The sequence below is a fragment of the Oncorhynchus kisutch genome, linkage group LG8 (assembly GCF_002021735.2).
Source record: "Oncorhynchus kisutch isolate 150728-3 linkage group LG8, Okis_V2, whole genome shotgun sequence".
Taxonomy (NCBI): domain Eukaryota; kingdom Metazoa; phylum Chordata; class Actinopteri; order Salmoniformes; family Salmonidae; genus Oncorhynchus; species Oncorhynchus kisutch.
The window spans coordinates 8,005,714-8,023,527 of NC_034181.2; the positions used below are offsets into that span (position 1 = coordinate 8,005,714).

The following is a 17,814-nucleotide window of genomic DNA, read 5'->3' on the forward strand; positions in this document are numbered from 1 at the left end:
CCTGAACACTATCCCACCCAGTTCGCCTTGCCAGGCCACTGACATGAATGTAAGCTATAACTTTCAGCTGTGTCCATTGTTTCCTGATTTGAAATACAGACCAGACTATTATGGAAATGTGCCTTTCTGTGGTGTCACTCTGACCACAAACTTTGTCCCGCCTTCACATCTTCTAGAAGGAACTACTGAATCCCTACACATTCACTTACCTATTGTTGAATCTAGCCTTTCCCCTTCACGTCGACAGTATATCTTGCCCACATCTTGCAGTTGAAAATTATTTAAAAACACGCACTTTATTAAACAACAAATGTTGCACTGACCCTCCAAAACTAACATTTTAAAAAGTGTTCCCATTCCAAACACATTTATTCACCCAGCCACAGGGACAAGCTCCCAGCAGCCAGACACCCAGCCACAGGGACAAGCTCCCAGCAGCCAGACACCCAGCCACAGGGACAAGCTCCCAGCAGCCAGACACCCAGCCACAGGGACAAGCTCCCAGCAGCCAGACACCCAGCCACAGGGACAAGCTCCCAGCAGCCAGACACCCAGCCACAGGGACAAGCTCCCAGCAGCCAGACACCCAGCCACAGGGACAAGCTCCCAGCAGCCAGCCACAGGGACAAGCTCCCAGCAGCCAGACACAGGGACAAGCTCCCAGCAGCCAGACACAGGGACAAGCTCCCAGCAGCCAGACACAGGGACAAGCTCCCAGCAGCCAGACACAGGGACAAGCTCCCAGCAGCCAGACACAGGGACAAGCTCGCAGCAGCCAGACACCCAGCCACAAGCTCCCAGCAGCCAGACACCCAGCCACAAGCTCTCAGCAGTCATTCACCCAACCACAGGGACAAGTTCACAGCAGCCAGACAATGGGACCAAATGGTTAGCCATCTTTATTATGAAACATTGGACTGAATCACACAGCGGTTATACCCTACTGGCAGACAGACAGCTCAGTGTAAGGTACCTGTTACATAGGACCACTGTCACTGTGAGGTAAATCAGTCTGTGTCAAAAAATGGCACCCTATTTCCTGTATAGTGCACTACTATAGACCAGAGCCCTATTCCCTATATAGCGCACTACTATAGACCAGCGCCCTACTATAGACCAGAGCCCTACTATAGACCAGAACCCTATATAGCGCACTGCGTATGAACACAGCACCTAAGCGCCTTACAATTTGGCCAGAACCCTATAAAGGGAATAGGGTGCCATTTTGGACTCAACTTCAGTCCCCCGGTGTTGCCCCAATCAGGTCTGACCCTTCACTAAGACCTGGGGGGGCTGTTCTGTTCCAGTGGCTATATCAGCCACTGAGATATACATATATACGTGTGAGTTAGTCTCTCCGTGATGACAAATAAGATTTGGTTCACGGTGACAAGATTACATTTATGTAGAGAGAAAGGAGGTGGGGGTTCCGATTTTGAAATGTGTATGTGCCGTTTGACAATACAAGTGGGAGTGACGATGATGAGCGGACTGGATAACAGACTTACAGCAATTATGTGAGGAGTCAGAACTATTGTTTTAACTTCCACACTTTGTCTTGAGCATACTGCAGTGGGTGGGGTACACAGCCGACCTTATAAAACACAAAGAGGGAGATAACCAAAAGTATTTCAGAAGGAAGTCTCAGAATGCAAATGGAGAAAATATGTCCAATGCAAAGAGGGGCATCCTCATAAACAGAAAATAATGGAAACTGAAGTACATTGAGTATTCTTCCGTTTTCCAATCCTAAAAAAAAAGGCATTTTAGACCAGTGGGGAGAAAAACAGACAATTATCACCAGTCAATTACACTTGTAACTGATGACAATATTGGCTTATTAAATCGGTTGCCATTTTGTTTCTGTCTGCTCAGTGGACTGGCTTCAAACTGAGGGGGATGGACAACGGCTTGTTCCACAGAATACAGTGCAACTACAGAAGCAGAGAAGTCAGAAGGGAAAAACATTTCAGCACACACTTCCAGGGCCTAGCTAACGTTTCAGCACACACTTCCAGGGCCTAGCTAACGTTTCAGCACACACTTCCAGGGCCTAGCTAACGTTTCAGCACACACTTCCAGGGCCTAGCTAACGTTTCAGCACACACTTCCAGGGCCTAGCTAACGTTTCAGCACACACTTCCAGGGCCTAGCTAACGTTTCAGCACACACTTCCAGGGCCTAGCTAACGTTTCAGCACACACTTCCAGGGCCTAGCTAACGTTTCATTTTGGGGTGTGACAAGACCAAGGTGAGACAAGAAACAGAAAATAAGAAAAGCAGAACCACAACTTTTCATTCTGTCAGAAAAATCTCCTTCCCCAAATTAGTGCTACCACAAGAGGCATACGATACCCAAGCTGTGATTTCTTGTTTTTCCTCTTTTTAAACAAACAGCCAAACTAAAACATTGGATATTTTTTTAATCATTTCCTTCTACCCCCCCCCCCCACCCTCATTAGTTCACCATCTTTAACATGGAAGTGAACTAACCCATTTTTTTTTTTCATTTTAATTTAAGAAAATAGTAGAAAGTTAGTAACGGCCTCGAACTATCACCATGAGGAAGAGAAACCTGTCTGATCCAGGGTCCTGTGTAAAGGGTAGGCTGTGTCGGCAGCCATGCGCTGAGGCTGCTAGGATGGCATGTATGTGTGAGGGAAGAATGGAGGAGAGGATGTGTGGGGAGATGGGGAGGAGAGAGTGGGGGAAGGTACAGAGAGAAGGAAGGAGAAGACATACATTTGGTTGTGGGGGTGAGGAAGGGAGAGAGAGAGAGGGGGCTACACACTGGTCAAGTAATCAGTCCATTGGTCTCCTTTCTCCATGTTTCTTTGTAAACTCTTCTGCGTTCCTAAAGAATTTTTTCCGGTCCTTTGAGTATTCTTCTGCTAAGTCTGCCCTCAGAGGGTGCTCTGGCTGGGGGTCGTTCACCAACGCAATCAGGGACTGAATTACTGCAGAATAGACAGGGAAAACAAACACATTACTACAAAATCAATTGCTACATTGAGAACCTGAAATGACTAGTGAAAGTGTTTATTTTCTAGTGGTTAGAGGGGGAGGCAGGTAGCCCAGTGGTTAGAGGGGGAATTTGAAAATAAGAATTTGTTCTTAACTGACTTGCCAAGTTAAATAAAGGTTAAAAAAATAAAATAATAATAACATAAGCATTGCAGGCATAATTTACATTCTAGGCAAATGAGAGGTGTTTAAGTCCTGACTTGACATGCATGTGCAAGTCAACTTTCAGGAAAATTCAGCACTGTTATATAATGTGTAAAAGTTCAAGCTAATGTTCCAGCACTCCCACCAGAAGGCTGACGCGCTCCCACCAGAGTGACTATGGGGAGACTGAGGCTCACCCACCTTGGTCTGTTTTGGTGGCTGGCTTCCAGTTCTCTGCACTGATAACAGGCAGACACACCTGTCCCTTCTCGTCGATGTTGGGGTGGTAGATCTTCGTCTTGAACGTGATCTTGGGGGGCTTGAAGGGGTACTCGGCAGGGAAGATTAATTCAATCCTGAACGCTCCCTTGTCATAAGGTGCGTTGTCCTGGAGGAGTAACGTGTAGAAAATAAACCATGGTTAGTTAGTGTGACAATGACCATATCCAAGGAGCAACCTGTATAACTGTGTAATGACATTCCATACATGTAATAGGTCCGTAACTACAACAGGGCTTCTGTGAACTTAATAGCCTTCACGAGAGAATTGTGATGCCATGAATTGACGATGATAAGGAATTTAAAAAACCACTTACAGGGACAATGAGACCTTGCCAGGTCAGTATGTTGGATTCATCGACTTGAATGTTTCGGAAGTTTTTCATTCCAGACTTGCGAATCTCTTCAAGTTCCTAAAAAGAGAGCGACATACAACATTATGGCCTGTAAAGCGACCCCCTCCAATAAGGAGAAGGAACATAAGTGTACTGTATAATCCTACTCTTAGGAAAGAGGTTAGGAGAACTTCCAATAAACTGTGGCTCCACATTCACTACAATAAGTCAAATGTCATTCAAGTCATTATGCCTGTGAGGCGAGGCATCAATGTCTGTGAATGACAGCAAATATGGCATTGACATGTCTTGTTGACGTAAACAAACCTGAAAACCAGAAAGCTTTTACTAATTCACGTTTTGTTTGGCCCACACAATTCAGTTTACCGAGTGTTTATTATTAGTTAGGTCTAGAAAAACGTTTCGGTTTCGTTTACTGCAGCCAAACCTTCACGATGACCTCCATGAGATAACTGCACCATGAGTTAATTTTCTACAAGAGCCATATGTGGCTGACTATCTAGTAGCGTAGGTAGACCTACAGAAAATGGCTATCCAACGTTACTATTAGTGACAACAACAAAAAAACTATCAATTACAACACTTGACTAAATGTACTACCACAACCATACGTGCGGTGATAGTAAATAGCATTTACTAGCTAACCACTTGCGGTTTCGTTTCTAAAAAGGAAAGCACTCAGGGTTGATAAAGTCGTTAACTACTAACATTAGCCGACTAGCAAGATAACTAGCTGAGGATACAGCAGTTAACGTGACTGTAGCTACAAGTCGCACTGATAATAAACCGGGCTGACTTGAAAACGTTACAGTAAAACAGTTGTGCGACTTGCTAATCCTCTAAACATTTTGGGACAATGAGATTTGTGTTTGTGACTCAGGTCACATTGTAAAGTGAAACGCCCTTTCTTGGTTTAGCTAGGTGGCTAAACTATTTTTCCCCTTCTGTACCCCGGAGATTGGTGTCAGTTCTAACTATTAGCGAGCAACATTACATACTGCGTTTCCCTGCTGTGATCCTCAATTTTGGCTTAAAAAAAACATGCCGGTGTTTCCAAACCAGGAGTGTATTAATTACGCCGATTCTGTGGCAAACCGTTCCGTCTGACGGTATGTTACAAAACGTTTTTGCAACTGAAACGATTCGCTCCAAACGTTTTTGCAACGAAAAAAAACAACGAGTTTCTATTGGATAGACTGAGGTAGGTCCCTCCCCGTTTTGTTCGCTATGTTTGGTTCTCAAACTGTTTTCGATGTAAGAGGTAAATGAATACACCCTATAGTTTGAGCTGGCTAACCTAACTAGCTAACGAAAGCCATCTAGTCAACGAAACAAGAGTGACTTCTCGCTTTTAGCGTGACATTATTTCAACGCACAACGTTACGGATACGCATCGTGGCGAAATCGTGGCAGCGTTGGGTTGAATAATGACTAAGCCCTTAGATAAACCATTCGGCTTAAATGTTGATAGATATGAAAATAGTGCGATCATGAGATTTACCTTGTGCAGTCTCCTGCTCGCCGCCATCTTGAATCTACTGTGGGTACCCAGAATACACTGCGGAGACAGGGCGGCTTGCTTTCGCAGTTCCAAAATAGCGACGCGTTCGAGCGGGTCATTTTTGTCAACTCGGCGACCATGGTTGGTCACCGCCTATTCAAAGTCTGTTGCATTATGCCAATATAAATTGTCCGACTTGCGCTTACATGAACTTTACAACAGCCATGTGATCAAAGGACATGAAGTTTCGACTGCAGTCGACATGCTCCTCAGCCGTTGCAATTTGCAGCAATCGCCTACATTGTGGGAAGCATTTGTCAATCAATCGTTAGTGTTATTGTTTGACAAACGCGACCAAATATGACTGAGACAGGAAGAAACGATATTCATGATTAAATTGGATATGTACAAATTAATGTGATATTTCAGGCTGTTGCTGCCCAATTGATAGCAATATACACACCTATATTTAAATGTGTGATTTGGGGATTGGAGACATGTTTATTTCGGCAATACAAAAAAACTACGTTTCTAAACAATGGCAACACTCCCATGTTGCACCGAGCCTTACAGTTGGAAAACCACATCAGTATCCGACTTTTTCCTGTAGCAGATGCACCTCCAGTTTGCATTTGGTTTCTTCAACCTTACCAAACACGCCCACTCCTTTCACTCCGCTTTGATACAACGTGATTTTCAAAGCAGGTTAAGAAAGCATTTTCGCTAACCTTAGCCTCAGTCGCCTAACCTGCTGCGTAAAAAATCCTCCTATACTTCGGTATCGAAGTGGCGTAAAAATAGTGTTACCAGTTTCAAAAAGGCAATGGGCCGCCTTCCAAAGTGTGTTTCATTATGGCGATAATAATGGACAGACTTGCGTCTACCTGAACTTTACAAAAAAACGTGATCAAATGTCACTAAATTTTGACTGCAGTCAGAGGAAGAGGCGAAACTGCCCAAAATCTATCTTTTCCAGAGGTAGCGTTTTTTTTTTTTGCACACAAAGCGAGGAGTTTCTTGAATGGAGGTCCATGAGTGTCGTATTTGGTATGGCTTGTTTAATCGAATAGAAGTTTCGTTATGCTTGTTACGAGTGTAACCTAACGTAGCAGGCGTAAAATAAACGCCTGAAATTAGATTCCCTACATTTTTTAAATATATATATTTTTATTTCACATTTATTTAACCAGGTAGACCAGTTGAGAACAAGTTCTCATTTACAACTGCGACCTGGCCAAGATAAAGCAAAGCAGTTCGATACAAACAACAACACAGAGTTACACATGGAGTAAAACAAACATACACTCAATAACACAATAGAACGTGTGCAAATGAGTCAAGACTAGGGAGTTAAGGCAATAAATGTGTTTGTTGAATAAAGTGGCGAAGTAATTACAATTTAGCAATTAAACACTGGAGTGATAGATGTGCCTAAAATGACTGTACTGGTCTTGAAGAGAAGAAAAATAACAGGCCTCTTCTGCATTGTTCAACCAATCCAGTAAATGTAGAGGAGTTTAAAATTAGGGTTGAATGCGGGAACCCCAGTTACCGAGATTTACCGCCCAAAACCCCTCCCTTTTCCCATGATAAATGTCTGTGAGAAACCAGTATATTATAATAAATCATTTATATGAACCGCATGGTGTGAAATGGAACTGTTAAATTATATGCAATGTCTAAATCTGTCTTCTCTACGGCCTCTGCATGATGAATCATCAACGCTCAGGGTGGGGACAGACAGCCCATCTCAGTATGGAGCGCAGTCAACAATTAATTTATTTACCCAATAGAGCATATAGCTCAAATCAAAATTTATTGGTCACATACACATGGTCAGCAGATGTTATTGGGAGTGTCGCTAAATGCTTATGCTTCTAGATCCGACACTGCAGCAGTATCTAACACAACAAAAACCTAATATCTAACAAATTCCACAACAAAACCTAATACATACAATCTATTAAAGGAATGGGATGAGAATATATAGATATAACATATATGGATGAGCAGCGACAGAGCGGCTAAGATGCAATAGATAGTAAAGAATAGATAGAAGGATACAGTATACAGTATATACATATATGGATGAGCAGCGACAGAGCAGATAGATGTAATAGATAGTAAAGAATAGATAGAAGGATACAGTATATACATATATGGATGAGCAGCGACAGAGCAGATAGATGTAATAGACAGTAAAGAATAGATAGAAGGATACAGTATATACATATATGGATGAGCAGCGACAGAGCGGCTAAGATGCAATAGATAGTAAAGAATAGATAGAAGGATACAGTATATACATATATGGATGAGCAGCGACAGAGCGGCTAAGATGCAATAGATAGTAAAGAATAGATAGAAGGATACAGTATACAGTATATACATATATGGATGAGCAGCGACAGAGCGGCTAAGATGCAATAGATAGTAAAGAATAGATAGAAGGATACAGTATACAGTATATACATATATGGATGAGCAGTGACAGAGCGGCTAAGATGCAATAGATAGTAAAGAATAGATAGAAGGATACAGTATATACATATATGGATGAGCAGCGACAGAGCGGCTAAGATGCAATAGATAGTAAAGAATAGATAGAAGGATACAGTATACAGTATATACATATATGGATGAGCAGCGACAGAGCGGCTAAGATGCAATAGATAGTAAAGAATAGATAGAAGGATACAGTATACAGTATATACATATATGGATGAGCAGCGACAGAGCGGCTAAGATGCAATAGATAGTAAAGAATAGATAGAAGGATACAGTATACAGTATATACATATATGGATGAGCAGTGACAGAGCGGCTAAGATGCAATAGATAGTAAAGAATAGATAGAAGGATACAGTATACAGTATATACATATATGGATGAGCAGTGACAGAGCGGCTAAGATGCAATAGATAGTAAAGAATAGATAGAAGGATACAGTATATACATATATGGATGAGCAGTGACAGAGCGGCTAAGATGCAATAGATAGTAAAGAATAGATAGAAGGATACAGTATACAGTATATACATATATGGATGAGCAGTGACAGAGCGGCTAAGATGCAATAGATAGTAAAGAATAGATAGAAGGATACAGTATATACATATATGGATGAGCAGTGACAGAGCGGCTAAGATGCAATAGATAGTAAAGAATAGATAGAAGGATACAGTATACAGTATATACATATATGGATGAGCAGCGACAGAGCGGCTAAGATGCAATAGATAGTAAAGAATAGATAGAAGGATACAGTATACAGTATATACATATATGGATGAGCAGTGACAGAGCGGCTAAGATGCAATAGATAGTAAAGAATAGATAGAAGGATACAGTATACAGTATATACATATATGGATGAGCAGCGACAGAGCGGCTAAGATGCAATAGATAGTAAAGAATAGATAGAAGGATACAGTATACAGTATATACATATATGGATGAGCAGCGACAGAGCGGCTAAGATGCAATAGATAGTAAAGAATAGATAGAAGGACACAGTATACAGTATATACATATATGGATGAGCAGTGACAGAGCGGCTAAGATGCAATAGATAGTAAAGAATAGATAGAAGGATACAGTATACAGTATATACATATATGGATGAGCAGTGACAGAGCGGCTAAGATGCAATAGATAGTAAAGAATAGATAGAAGGATACAGTATACAGTATATACATATATGGATGAGCAGCGACAGAGCGGCTAAGATGCAATAGATAGTAAAGAATAGATAGAAGGATACAGTATACAGTATATACATATGAGATGAGTAATGCGAGATATGTAAACATTCTTAAAGTGGCATTATTAAAGTGACTAGTGTTCCATTAATTAAGTGGCCAATGATATCAAGTCTGTAGGTAGGCAGCCACCTCTCTGTGTTAGTGGTGGCTGTTTAACAGTCTGATGGCCTTGAGATAGAAGCTGTTTTTCAATCTCTCGGTCCCAGCTTTGATGCACCTGTACTGACCTCGCCTTCTGGAAGGAAGCGGGTGAACAAGTAGTGGCTCGGGTGGTTGTCCTTGATGATCTTTATGGCCTTCCTGTGACATCGGGTGTTGTAGGTGTCCTGGAGGGCAGGTAGTTTGCCTCCGGTGATGCTTTGTGCAGACAGCACCACCCTCTGGAGAGCCCTGCGGTTGTGGGCGGTGTAGTTGGCTACCAGGCGGTGATACAGCCCGACAGGATGCTCTCAATTGTGCACCTGTTAGCGAGGGTTTTCAGTGACAAACCACATTTTTTTCAGCCTCCTGAGATTGAAGAGGCGCTGTTGCGCCTTCTTCACCACACTGTCTGTGTGCATGGACCATTTCAGTTTGTCGGTGATATGTACACGAGGAATTTAAAACGTTCCACCTTCTCCACTCATCATTCCTGAAGTCTAGCTACATCTATGTGATTTTCTGTTTTTCTGTCATGCATAATGTGCAGTAGCCTATATCTTATGTATTTGGATAACAGCACAATCATTTGGTATTTTCGGGGGTTGGGCTCATAAAATTGATTTAATATATGTCCAATCAGGGTCAGGTAGCACCAGGCTTGCATTTTCCATCAAAGCCCTATAATCAAATCCAGACATAGGCCTATGTATATACTTTATAAGCTTTTGAATGACACTTCCGGTTTTGGCGGGAAATATGGTTTACCGGTATTTGACAGTTGTGGCTGTTTCACGTGATGTATTGTTGTCTCTACCTTCTTTTCCTTTGTGCTGTTGTCTGTGCCCAATAATGTTTGTACCATGTTTTGTGCTGCTACCGTGTTGTGTTGCTGCCATGTTGTTGTCATGTTGTGTTGCTACCATGCTGTGTTGTTATGTGTTGCTGCTTTGCTATGTTGTTGTCTCTCTTTGTGTAGTGTTGTCCCTCTTGTCGTGATGTGTGTTTTGTCCTATATTTATATATGCAGGAAGCCTTTTGTCTTTTGGTAGGCTGTCATTTGTTCTTAACTGACTTGCCTAGTTAAATAAAAATAAATAAACATAAAAACAGGAGAAAAGGGATTCATTCTAGGGATGGAACATTTGTAAAATATTCAAATTTGAAATCTCTCGCCAAAATCTGTCCAAAATAAACCCAATGCGTTTCCATGGGTTTATTTTGGATCTAAACTTGTTGCCTGCCTTCCCACCTTTGGGACAATGACTCCCATTGTTAAAGTGGAAACATGAGCACCTCGTCATTATATACAGATCTTGTATATAATCCAGAAGCAGAAATTGCGTGATAGGCTCGCTTTCCATTTCCCCTGAAAACGAGAACATCCGATTTGATAGAGACTATTATGAGTGTACTGGTAGGACACGTGATATCCCGGAAACTGTGAGAAAAAAAAAACATTATGCGCTGTATGGGAGTTGTGCCTGCTGTTCACACGCGTATCGACCCTCTCGTTGGCTAGAATGGTCCCAGCTGATCTCACCTCCTCCCGCTTGCCTTCCATCTTTGAGGTAGTTCCATTGTTAGAGAGGTCACATGTCTATCCTGTCAATGGGCTTGTTTGAGTGGTAAGGCCAAAGCAAAAGACTGCAGACAAAAGTCGAGGAGTGAAGTCTGGGGGAGGTGCATCTGCTACAGACAAAAATCGGACACTGATGTGGATTTCCAATCAAGGCTCAGTGCAACATGGCAGTGTTTATGAAAGGATTTTATTCATTTAATATCGAAATAAACATGTTTCCAACCCCACATCACACATTTACAAACTTAAAATCATGTGTGAGCCTCAAATATCACATTAATGTGTACATATCCACTGTACACATATGAATCGCGGCAAAGTTGCTTCCTGTTTTTAGTCACGTCTTTGGTCACTTTAGTGTGGGTCAAACAATAACAACCTTATGACAGTTGACAATTGAGCCTCCCACTATTAGGTGATGGCTTCAGGATGAAGCTGGTGAAGAGCAACTGAAAAAAACGTAGTTGAAACTTCATGACCTTTAATCAAAGGATTTTTGTAAAGTTCATGCAGTCGACATATGGATGCATGTGAGATCATTTTATTGCCCCATAATGCAACACACTTTGAAAGGCTGTGACCAACGACTTGACAAATTGATCTTCTTGAACGTACCCGATCTTTGCTGCAGTCATCTGCAAGTTTCTGCAGTTGCTCTTCAACAACTTCATCATGCAGCCATCGATCTGCGTTGTGGGAGGCTCGATTGTCAACCAATCATTATGGTGTTTTTGTTTGAGTCGTGCGAATGTGACCAAATACCTAATTGAAACAAGAAGTATCTTTGCAGGATTCATGTATAAATGAGGGTATTTGATTAATCTGGCCCAGATGAAAGTTTATTGTATTTGTTTTGGAACCGGGTTGCCTCCCATGCGTGAGCCAAAGCCCACGGCGAAATCGGCTCAAAACAAAAGCAACGTAATTAAGCACGTGGAGTAATTAGTAGGATTCTGGGTTTTCACATGCAAAAGTGATTGATTTTGATAAAAACGCGTTGTCTGCCTTAGTTAAAAAAATTTAAAAATCTATTTTTATGGAAAATATATGTTTTCAGGACGATGCACCATGCTGCCTTGTTGACAACATGACGGAGCGGCAGAGATTACAGTTTGATTTGAGAAGCGCGTTCCTCCCTAGTGGTTTTTGCCCGTTCGCGTCACGTGTCATAGACTGGTGGCCTCGCAGCTCAGCATAATCTACTCCGCCTACTTACAGTGGACAAATGCATGTGATATTTGAGGCTCTCTCTAACCAATTGATATTACAATAGTACAATATATAAAACAAATAGTACAGTATATTTTCATTTGTGAGTGTGCATTATGGGGGTTTCAACATTACCCCCCCCCCCAAAAAAAGGTGTATTAAGGATGCCAACACTGCTGTGTTGCACTGAGCTTTGCTGTTGGAAAACCACATCCATGTACAGCTTTCAGATGCACCTGTCTGCCAGGGGAACCTGTCTGCCAGGGGTACCTGTCTGCCAGGGGAACCTGTCTGCCAGGGGTACCTGTCTGCCAGGGTAACCTGTCTGCCAGGGGAACCTGTCTGCCAGGGTTACCTGTCTGCCAGGGGAACCTGTCTGCCAGGGATACCTGTCTGCCAGGGGAACCTGTCTGCCAGGGCCTGTCTGCCAGGGGAACCTGTCTGCCAGGGGGACTTGTCTGCCAGATGCACCTGTCTGCCAGGGGAACCTGTCTGCCAGGGGGACCTGTCTGCCAGGGGAACCTGTCTGCCAGGGGGACCTGTCTGCCAGATGCACCTGTCTGCCAGGGGAACCTGTCTGCCAGATGCACGTGTCTGCCAGGTGTACCTGTCTGCCAGTGGCACACTCCAACACTCACATATAATTTAAAAACAAAGCATTTGTGTTTAGTGAATCTGACAGATCAGGTAGTAGGGATGACCAGTGCGTGAATTTTGAAAAGTGCGTGAATCGGACCATTTCCTGTCCTGCTAAGCATTCAAAATGTGACGAGTACTTTTGGGTGTCATGGAAAATGTATGGAGTAAAAAGTACATTATTTTATTTAGGAATGTAATGAAGTAAATGTCATCAAAAATGTAAATAGTAAAGTAAAGATACCAACAAAAACTACTCAAGTAGTACTTTAAAGTATTTTTTTTGCTTAAGTACTTTACACCACTGCATGTAGGTAGGGATACAAGTAACTAGGCAGTCAGGGTAGATAATAAACAGAGTAGCAGCAGTGTATGTGGAGAGTGTGAAAGTGTGAGTTGGAGTCTCAGTGTAGTCAGTGTGTGGGTAGAGTCCAGTGAGTGTGTGGGTAGAGCCCATTGTGTGTTTGGGTAGAGTCCAGTGAGTGTATGAGTAGAGTCCCGTGAGTGTGTGGGTAGAGCCCAGTGTGTGTTTGGGTAGAGTCCAGTGAGTGTGTGAGTAGAGTCCAGTGAGTGTGTGGGTAGAGTCCAGTCAGTGTGTGGGTAGAGTCCAGTGAGTGTGTGGGTAGAGTCCAGTGAGTGTGTGGGTAGAGTCAAGTGTGTGTTTGGGTAGATTCCAGTGAGTGTATGAGTAGAGTCCCGTGAGTGTGTGGGTAGAGCCCAGTGTGTGTTTGGGTAGAGTCCAGTGAGTGTGTGAGTAGAGTCCAGTGAGTGTGTGGGTAGAGTCCAGTCAGTGTGTGTAGAGTCCAGTCAGTGTGTGGGTAGAGTCCAGTCAGTGTGTGGGTAGAGTCCAGTGAGTGTGTGGGTAGAGTCCAATGAGTGTGTGGGTAGAGTCCAGTCAGTGTGCGGGTAGAGTCCAGTCAGTGTGTGGGTAGAGTTCAGTCAGTGTGTGGGTAGAGTCCAATGAGTGTGTGGGTAGAGTCCAGTGAGTGTGTGAGTAGAGTCCAGTCAGTGTGTGGCTAGAGTCCAGTCAGTGTGTGGGTAGAGTCCAGTGAGTGTATGAGTAGAGTTCCATGAGTGTGTGGGTAGAGCCCAGTGTGTGTTTGGGTAGAGTCCAGTGAGTGTGTGAGTAGAGTCCAGTCAGTGTGTGGGTAGAGTCCAGTCAGTGTGTGGGTAGAGTCCAGTCAGTGTGTGGGTAGAGTCCAGTCAGTGTGTGGGTAGAGTCCAGTGAGTGTGTGGGTAGAGTCCAGTCAGTGTGTGGGTAGAGTCCAGTGAGTATGTGATTAGAGTCCAATGAGTGTGTGGGTAGAGTCCAGTCAGTGTGTGAGTAGAGTCCCGTGAGTGTGTGGGTAGAGCCCAGTGTGTGTTTGGGTAGAGTCCAGTGAGTGTATGAGTAGAGTCCCGTGAGTATGTGGGTAGAGCCCAGTGTGTGTTTGGGTAGAGTCCAGTGAGTGTGTGAGTAGAGTCCAGTGAGTGTGTGGGTAGAGTCCAGTCAGTGTGTGGGTAGAGTCCAGTGAGTGTGTGGGTAGAGTCAAGTGTGTGTTTGGGTAGATTCCAGTGAGTGTATGAGTAGAGTCCCGTGAGTGTGTGGGTAGAGCCCAGTGTGTGTTTGGGTAGAGTCCAGTGAGTGTGTGAGTAGAGTCCAGTGAGTGTGTGGGTAGAGTCCAGTCAGTGTGTGGGTAGAGTCCAGTCAGTGTGTGGGTAGAGTCCAGTCAGTGTGTGGGTAGAGTCCAGTGAGTGTGTGGGTAGAGTCCAGTCAGTGTGTGGGTAGAGTCCAGTCAGTGTGTGGGTAGAGTCCAGTCAGTGTGTGGGTAGAGTCCAGTCAGTGTGTGGGTAGAGTCCAGTCAGTGTGTGAGTAGAGTCCAGTGAGTGTGTGGGTAGAGTCCAGTCAGTGTGTGGGTAGAGTCCAGTCAGTGTGTGGGTAGAGTCCAGTCAGTGTGTGGGTAGAGTCCAGTGAGTGTGTGGGTAGAGTCAAGTGTGTGTTTGGGTAGATTCCAGTGAGTGTATGAGTAGAGTTCCATGAGTGTGTGGGTAGAGCCCAGTGTGTGTTTGGGTAGAGTCCAGTGAGTGTGTGAGTAGAGTCCAGTCAGTGTGTGGGTAGAGTCCAGTCAGTGTGTGGGTAGAGTCCAGTCAGTGTGTGGGTAGAGTCCAGTGAGTGTGTGGGTAGAGTCCAGTCAGTGTGTGGGTAGAGTCCAGTGAGTATGTGATTAGAGTCCAATGAGTGTGTGGGTAGAGTCCAGTCAGTGTGTGAGTAGAGTCCCATGAGTGTGTGGGTAGAGCCCAGTGAGTGTGTGAGTAGAGTCCAGTGAGTGTGTGGGTAGAGTCCAGTCAGTGTGTGGGTAGAGTCCAGTGAGTATGTGATTAGAGTCCAATGAGTGTGTGGGTAGAGTCCAGTCAGTGTGTGAGTAGAGTCCCGTGAGTGTGTGGGTAGAGCCCAGTGTGTGTTTGGGTAGAGTCCAGTGAGTGTATGAGTGGAGTCCCGTGAGTGTGTGGGTAGAGCCCAGTGTGTGTTTGGGTAGAGTCCAGTGAGTGTGTGAGTAGAGTCCAGTGAGTGTGTGGGTAGAGTCCAGTCAGTGTGTGGGTAGAGTCCAGTGAGTGTGTGGGTAGAGTCCAGTGAGTGTGTGGGTAGAGTCAAGTGTGTGTGTGGGTAGAGTCCAGTCAGTGTGTGGGTAGAGTCCAGTGAGTGTGTGGGTAGAGTCCAGTCAGTGTGTGGATGGAGTCCAGTCAGTGTGTGGGTAGAGTCCAGTCAGTGTGTGGGTGGAGTCCAGTGAGCGTGTGGGTAGAGTCCAGTGAGTGTATGAGTAGAGTCCCGTGAGTGTGTGGGTAGAGCCCAGTGAGTGTGTGAGTAGAGTCCAGTGAGTGTGTGAGTAGAGTCCAGTGAGTGTGTGGGTAGAGTCCAGTCAGTGTGTGGGTAGAGTCCAGTCAGTGTGCAGGTAGAGTCCAGTCAGTGTGCGGGTAGAGTCCAGTCAGTGTGTGGGTAGAGTCAAGTGTGTGGATAGAGTCCAGTGAGTGTGTGGGTAGAGTCCAGTGAGTGTGTGGGTAGAGTCAAGTGTGTGTTTGGGTAGATTCCAGTGAGTGTATGAGTAGAGTCCCGTGAGTGTGTGGGTAGAGCCCAGTGAGTGTGTGAGTAGAGTCCAGTGAGTGTGTGAGTAGAGTCCAGTGAGTGTGTGGGTAGAGTCCAGTCAGTGTGTGGGTAGAGTCCAGTCAGTGTGCGGGTAGAGTCCAGTCAGTGTGCGGGTAGAGTCCAGTCAGTGTGTGGGTAGAGTCAAGTGTGTGGATAGAGTCCAGTCAGTGTGTGGATAGAGTCCAGTCAGTGTGTGGGTTAGAGTCCAGTCAGTGTGTGGGTTAGAGTCCAGTCAGTGTGCGGGTAGAGTCCAGTCAGTGTGCGGATAGAGTCCAGTCAGTGTGTGGATAGAGTCCAGTCAGTGTGTGGGTAGAGTCAAGTGTGTGGGTAGAGTCCAGTCAGTGTGTGGATAGAGTCCAGTCAGTGTGTGGGTTAGAGTCCAGTCAGTGTGTGGATAGAGTCCAGTCAGTGTGTGGGTTAGAGTCCAGTCAGTGTGTGGGTGGAGTCCAGTGAGTGTGTGGGTAGAGTCCAGTGAGTGTGTGGGTAGAGTCAAGTGTGTGTTTGGGTAGATTCCAGTGAGTGTATGAGTAGAGTCCCGTGAGAGTGTGGGTAGAGCCCAGTGAGTGTGTGGGTAGAGTCCAGTCAGTGTGTGGGTAGAGTCCAATGAGTGTGTGGGTAGAGTCCAGTGAGTGTGTGAGTAGAGTCCAGTCAGTGTGTGGGTAGAGTCCAGTGAGTGTGTGGGTAGAGTCCAGTCAGTGTGTGGGTAGAGTCCAGTGAGTATGTGATTAGAGTCCAATGAGTGTGTGGGTAGAGTCCAGTCAGTGTGTGAGTAGAGTCCCGTGAGTGTGTGGGTAGAGCCCAGTGTGTGTTTGGGTAGAGTCCAGTGAGTGTATGAGTGGAGTCCCGTGAGTGTGTGGGTAGAGCCCAGTGTGTGTTTGGGTAGAGTCCAGTGAGTGTATGAGTGGAGTCCCGTGAGTGTGTGGGTAGAGCCCAGTGTGTGTTTGGGTAGAGTCCAGTGAGTGTGTGGGTAGAGTCCAATGAGTGTGTGGGTAGAGTCCAGTGAGTGTGTGAGTAGAGTCCAGTCAGTGTGTGGGTAGAGTCCAGTGAGTGTGTGGGTAGAGTCCAGTCAGTGTGTGGGTAGAGTCCAGTGAGTATGTGATTAGAGTCCAATGAGTGTGTGGGTAGAGTCCAGTCAGTGTGTGAGTAGAGTCCCGTGAGTGTGTGGGTAGAGCCCAGTGTGTGTTTGGGTAGAGTCCAGTGAGTGTATGAGTGGAGTCCCGTGAGTGTGTGGGTAGAGCCCAGTGTGTGTTTGGGTAGAGTCCAGTGAGTGTATGAGTGGAGTCCCGTGAGTGTGTGGGTAGAGCCCAGTGTGTGTTTGGGTAGAGTCCAGTGAGTGTGTGAGTAGAGTCCAGTGAGTGTGTGGGTAGAGTCCAGTCAGTGTGTGGGTAGAGTCCAGTGAGTGTGTGGGTAGAGTCCAGTGAGTGTGTGGGTAGAGTCAAGTGTGTGTGTGGGTAGAGTCCAGTCAGTGTGTGGGTAGAGTCCAGTGAGTGTGTGGGTAGAGTCCAGTCAGTGTGTGGATGGAGTCCAGTCAGTGTGTGGGTAGAGTCCAGTCAGTGTGTGGGTGGAGTCCAGTGAGCGTGTGGGTAGAGTCCAGTGAGTGTATGAGTAGAGTCCCGTGAGTGTGTGGGTAGAGCCCAGTGAGTGTGTGAGTAGAGTCCAGTGAGTGTGTGAGTAGAGTCCAGTGAGTGTGTGGGTAGAGTCCAGTCAGTGTGTGGGTAGAGTCCAGTCAGTGTGCAGGTAGAGTCCAGTCAGTGTGCGGGTAGAGTCCAGTCAGTGTGTGGGTAGAGTCAAGTGTGTGGATAGAGTCCAGTGAGTGTGTGGGTAGAGTCCAGTGAGTGTGTGGGTAGAGTCAAGTGTGTGTTTGGGTAGATTCCAGTGAGTGTATGAGTAGAGTCCCGTGAGTGTGTGGGTAGAGCCCAGTGAGTGTGTGAGTAGAGTCCAGTGAGTGTGTGAGTAGAGTCCAGTGAGTGTGTGGGTAGAGTCCAGTCAGTGTGTGGGTAGAGTCCAGTCAGTGTGCGGGTAGAGTCCAGTCAGTGTGCGGGTAGAGTCCAGTCAGTGTG

General features: G+C 45.2%; 1 protein-coding gene across 2 annotated transcripts; it reads right to left on the minus strand.

Annotated features, from left to right (window-relative positions):
- Positions 1 to 881: 881 nt before the first annotated feature.
- Positions 882 to 5,458, minus strand: LOC109883240 (ubiquitin-conjugating enzyme E2 L3-like). 2 transcript variants are annotated; one of them, XM_020475267.2, is made up of 4 exons: positions 5,305 to 5,458; positions 3,765 to 3,860; positions 3,370 to 3,556; positions 882 to 2,957 (listed from the first exon to the last, which is right to left on the minus strand). In XM_020475267.2, the coding sequence occupies exons 1-4, from the start codon at positions 5,329 to 5,331 to the stop codon at positions 2,803 to 2,805; spliced, it is 465 nt and encodes a 154-aa protein (XP_020330856.1). In that variant the 5' UTR covers positions 5,332 to 5,458; the 3' UTR covers positions 882 to 2,802. The 2 variants fall into 2 exon arrangements, with proteins under 2 accessions (XP_020330856.1, XP_031685475.1); XM_031829615.1 differs by lacking the exon at positions 5,305 to 5,458 and adding an exon at positions 4,802 to 4,896.
- Between the last annotated feature and the right edge of the window lie 12,356 nt (positions 5,459 to 17,814).

What these genes read in the sequence shown, in the direction of transcription:
- LOC109883240 (XM_020475267.2), bottom strand. Translation starts at nt 5,331, where the DNA reads ATGGCGGCGAGCAGGAGACTGCACAAG. An exon ending in CGAGCAGGAGACTGCACAAG is followed by an intron (nt 3,861 to 5,304) that starts GTAAATCTCATG and finishes CTCTCTTTTTAG; the next exon opens with GAACTTGAAGAGATTCGCAA. An exon ending in AGCCACCAAAACAGACCAAG is followed by an intron (nt 2,958 to 3,369) that starts GTGGGTGAGCCT and finishes TCTATTCTGCAG; the next exon opens with TAATTCAGTCCCTGATTGCG.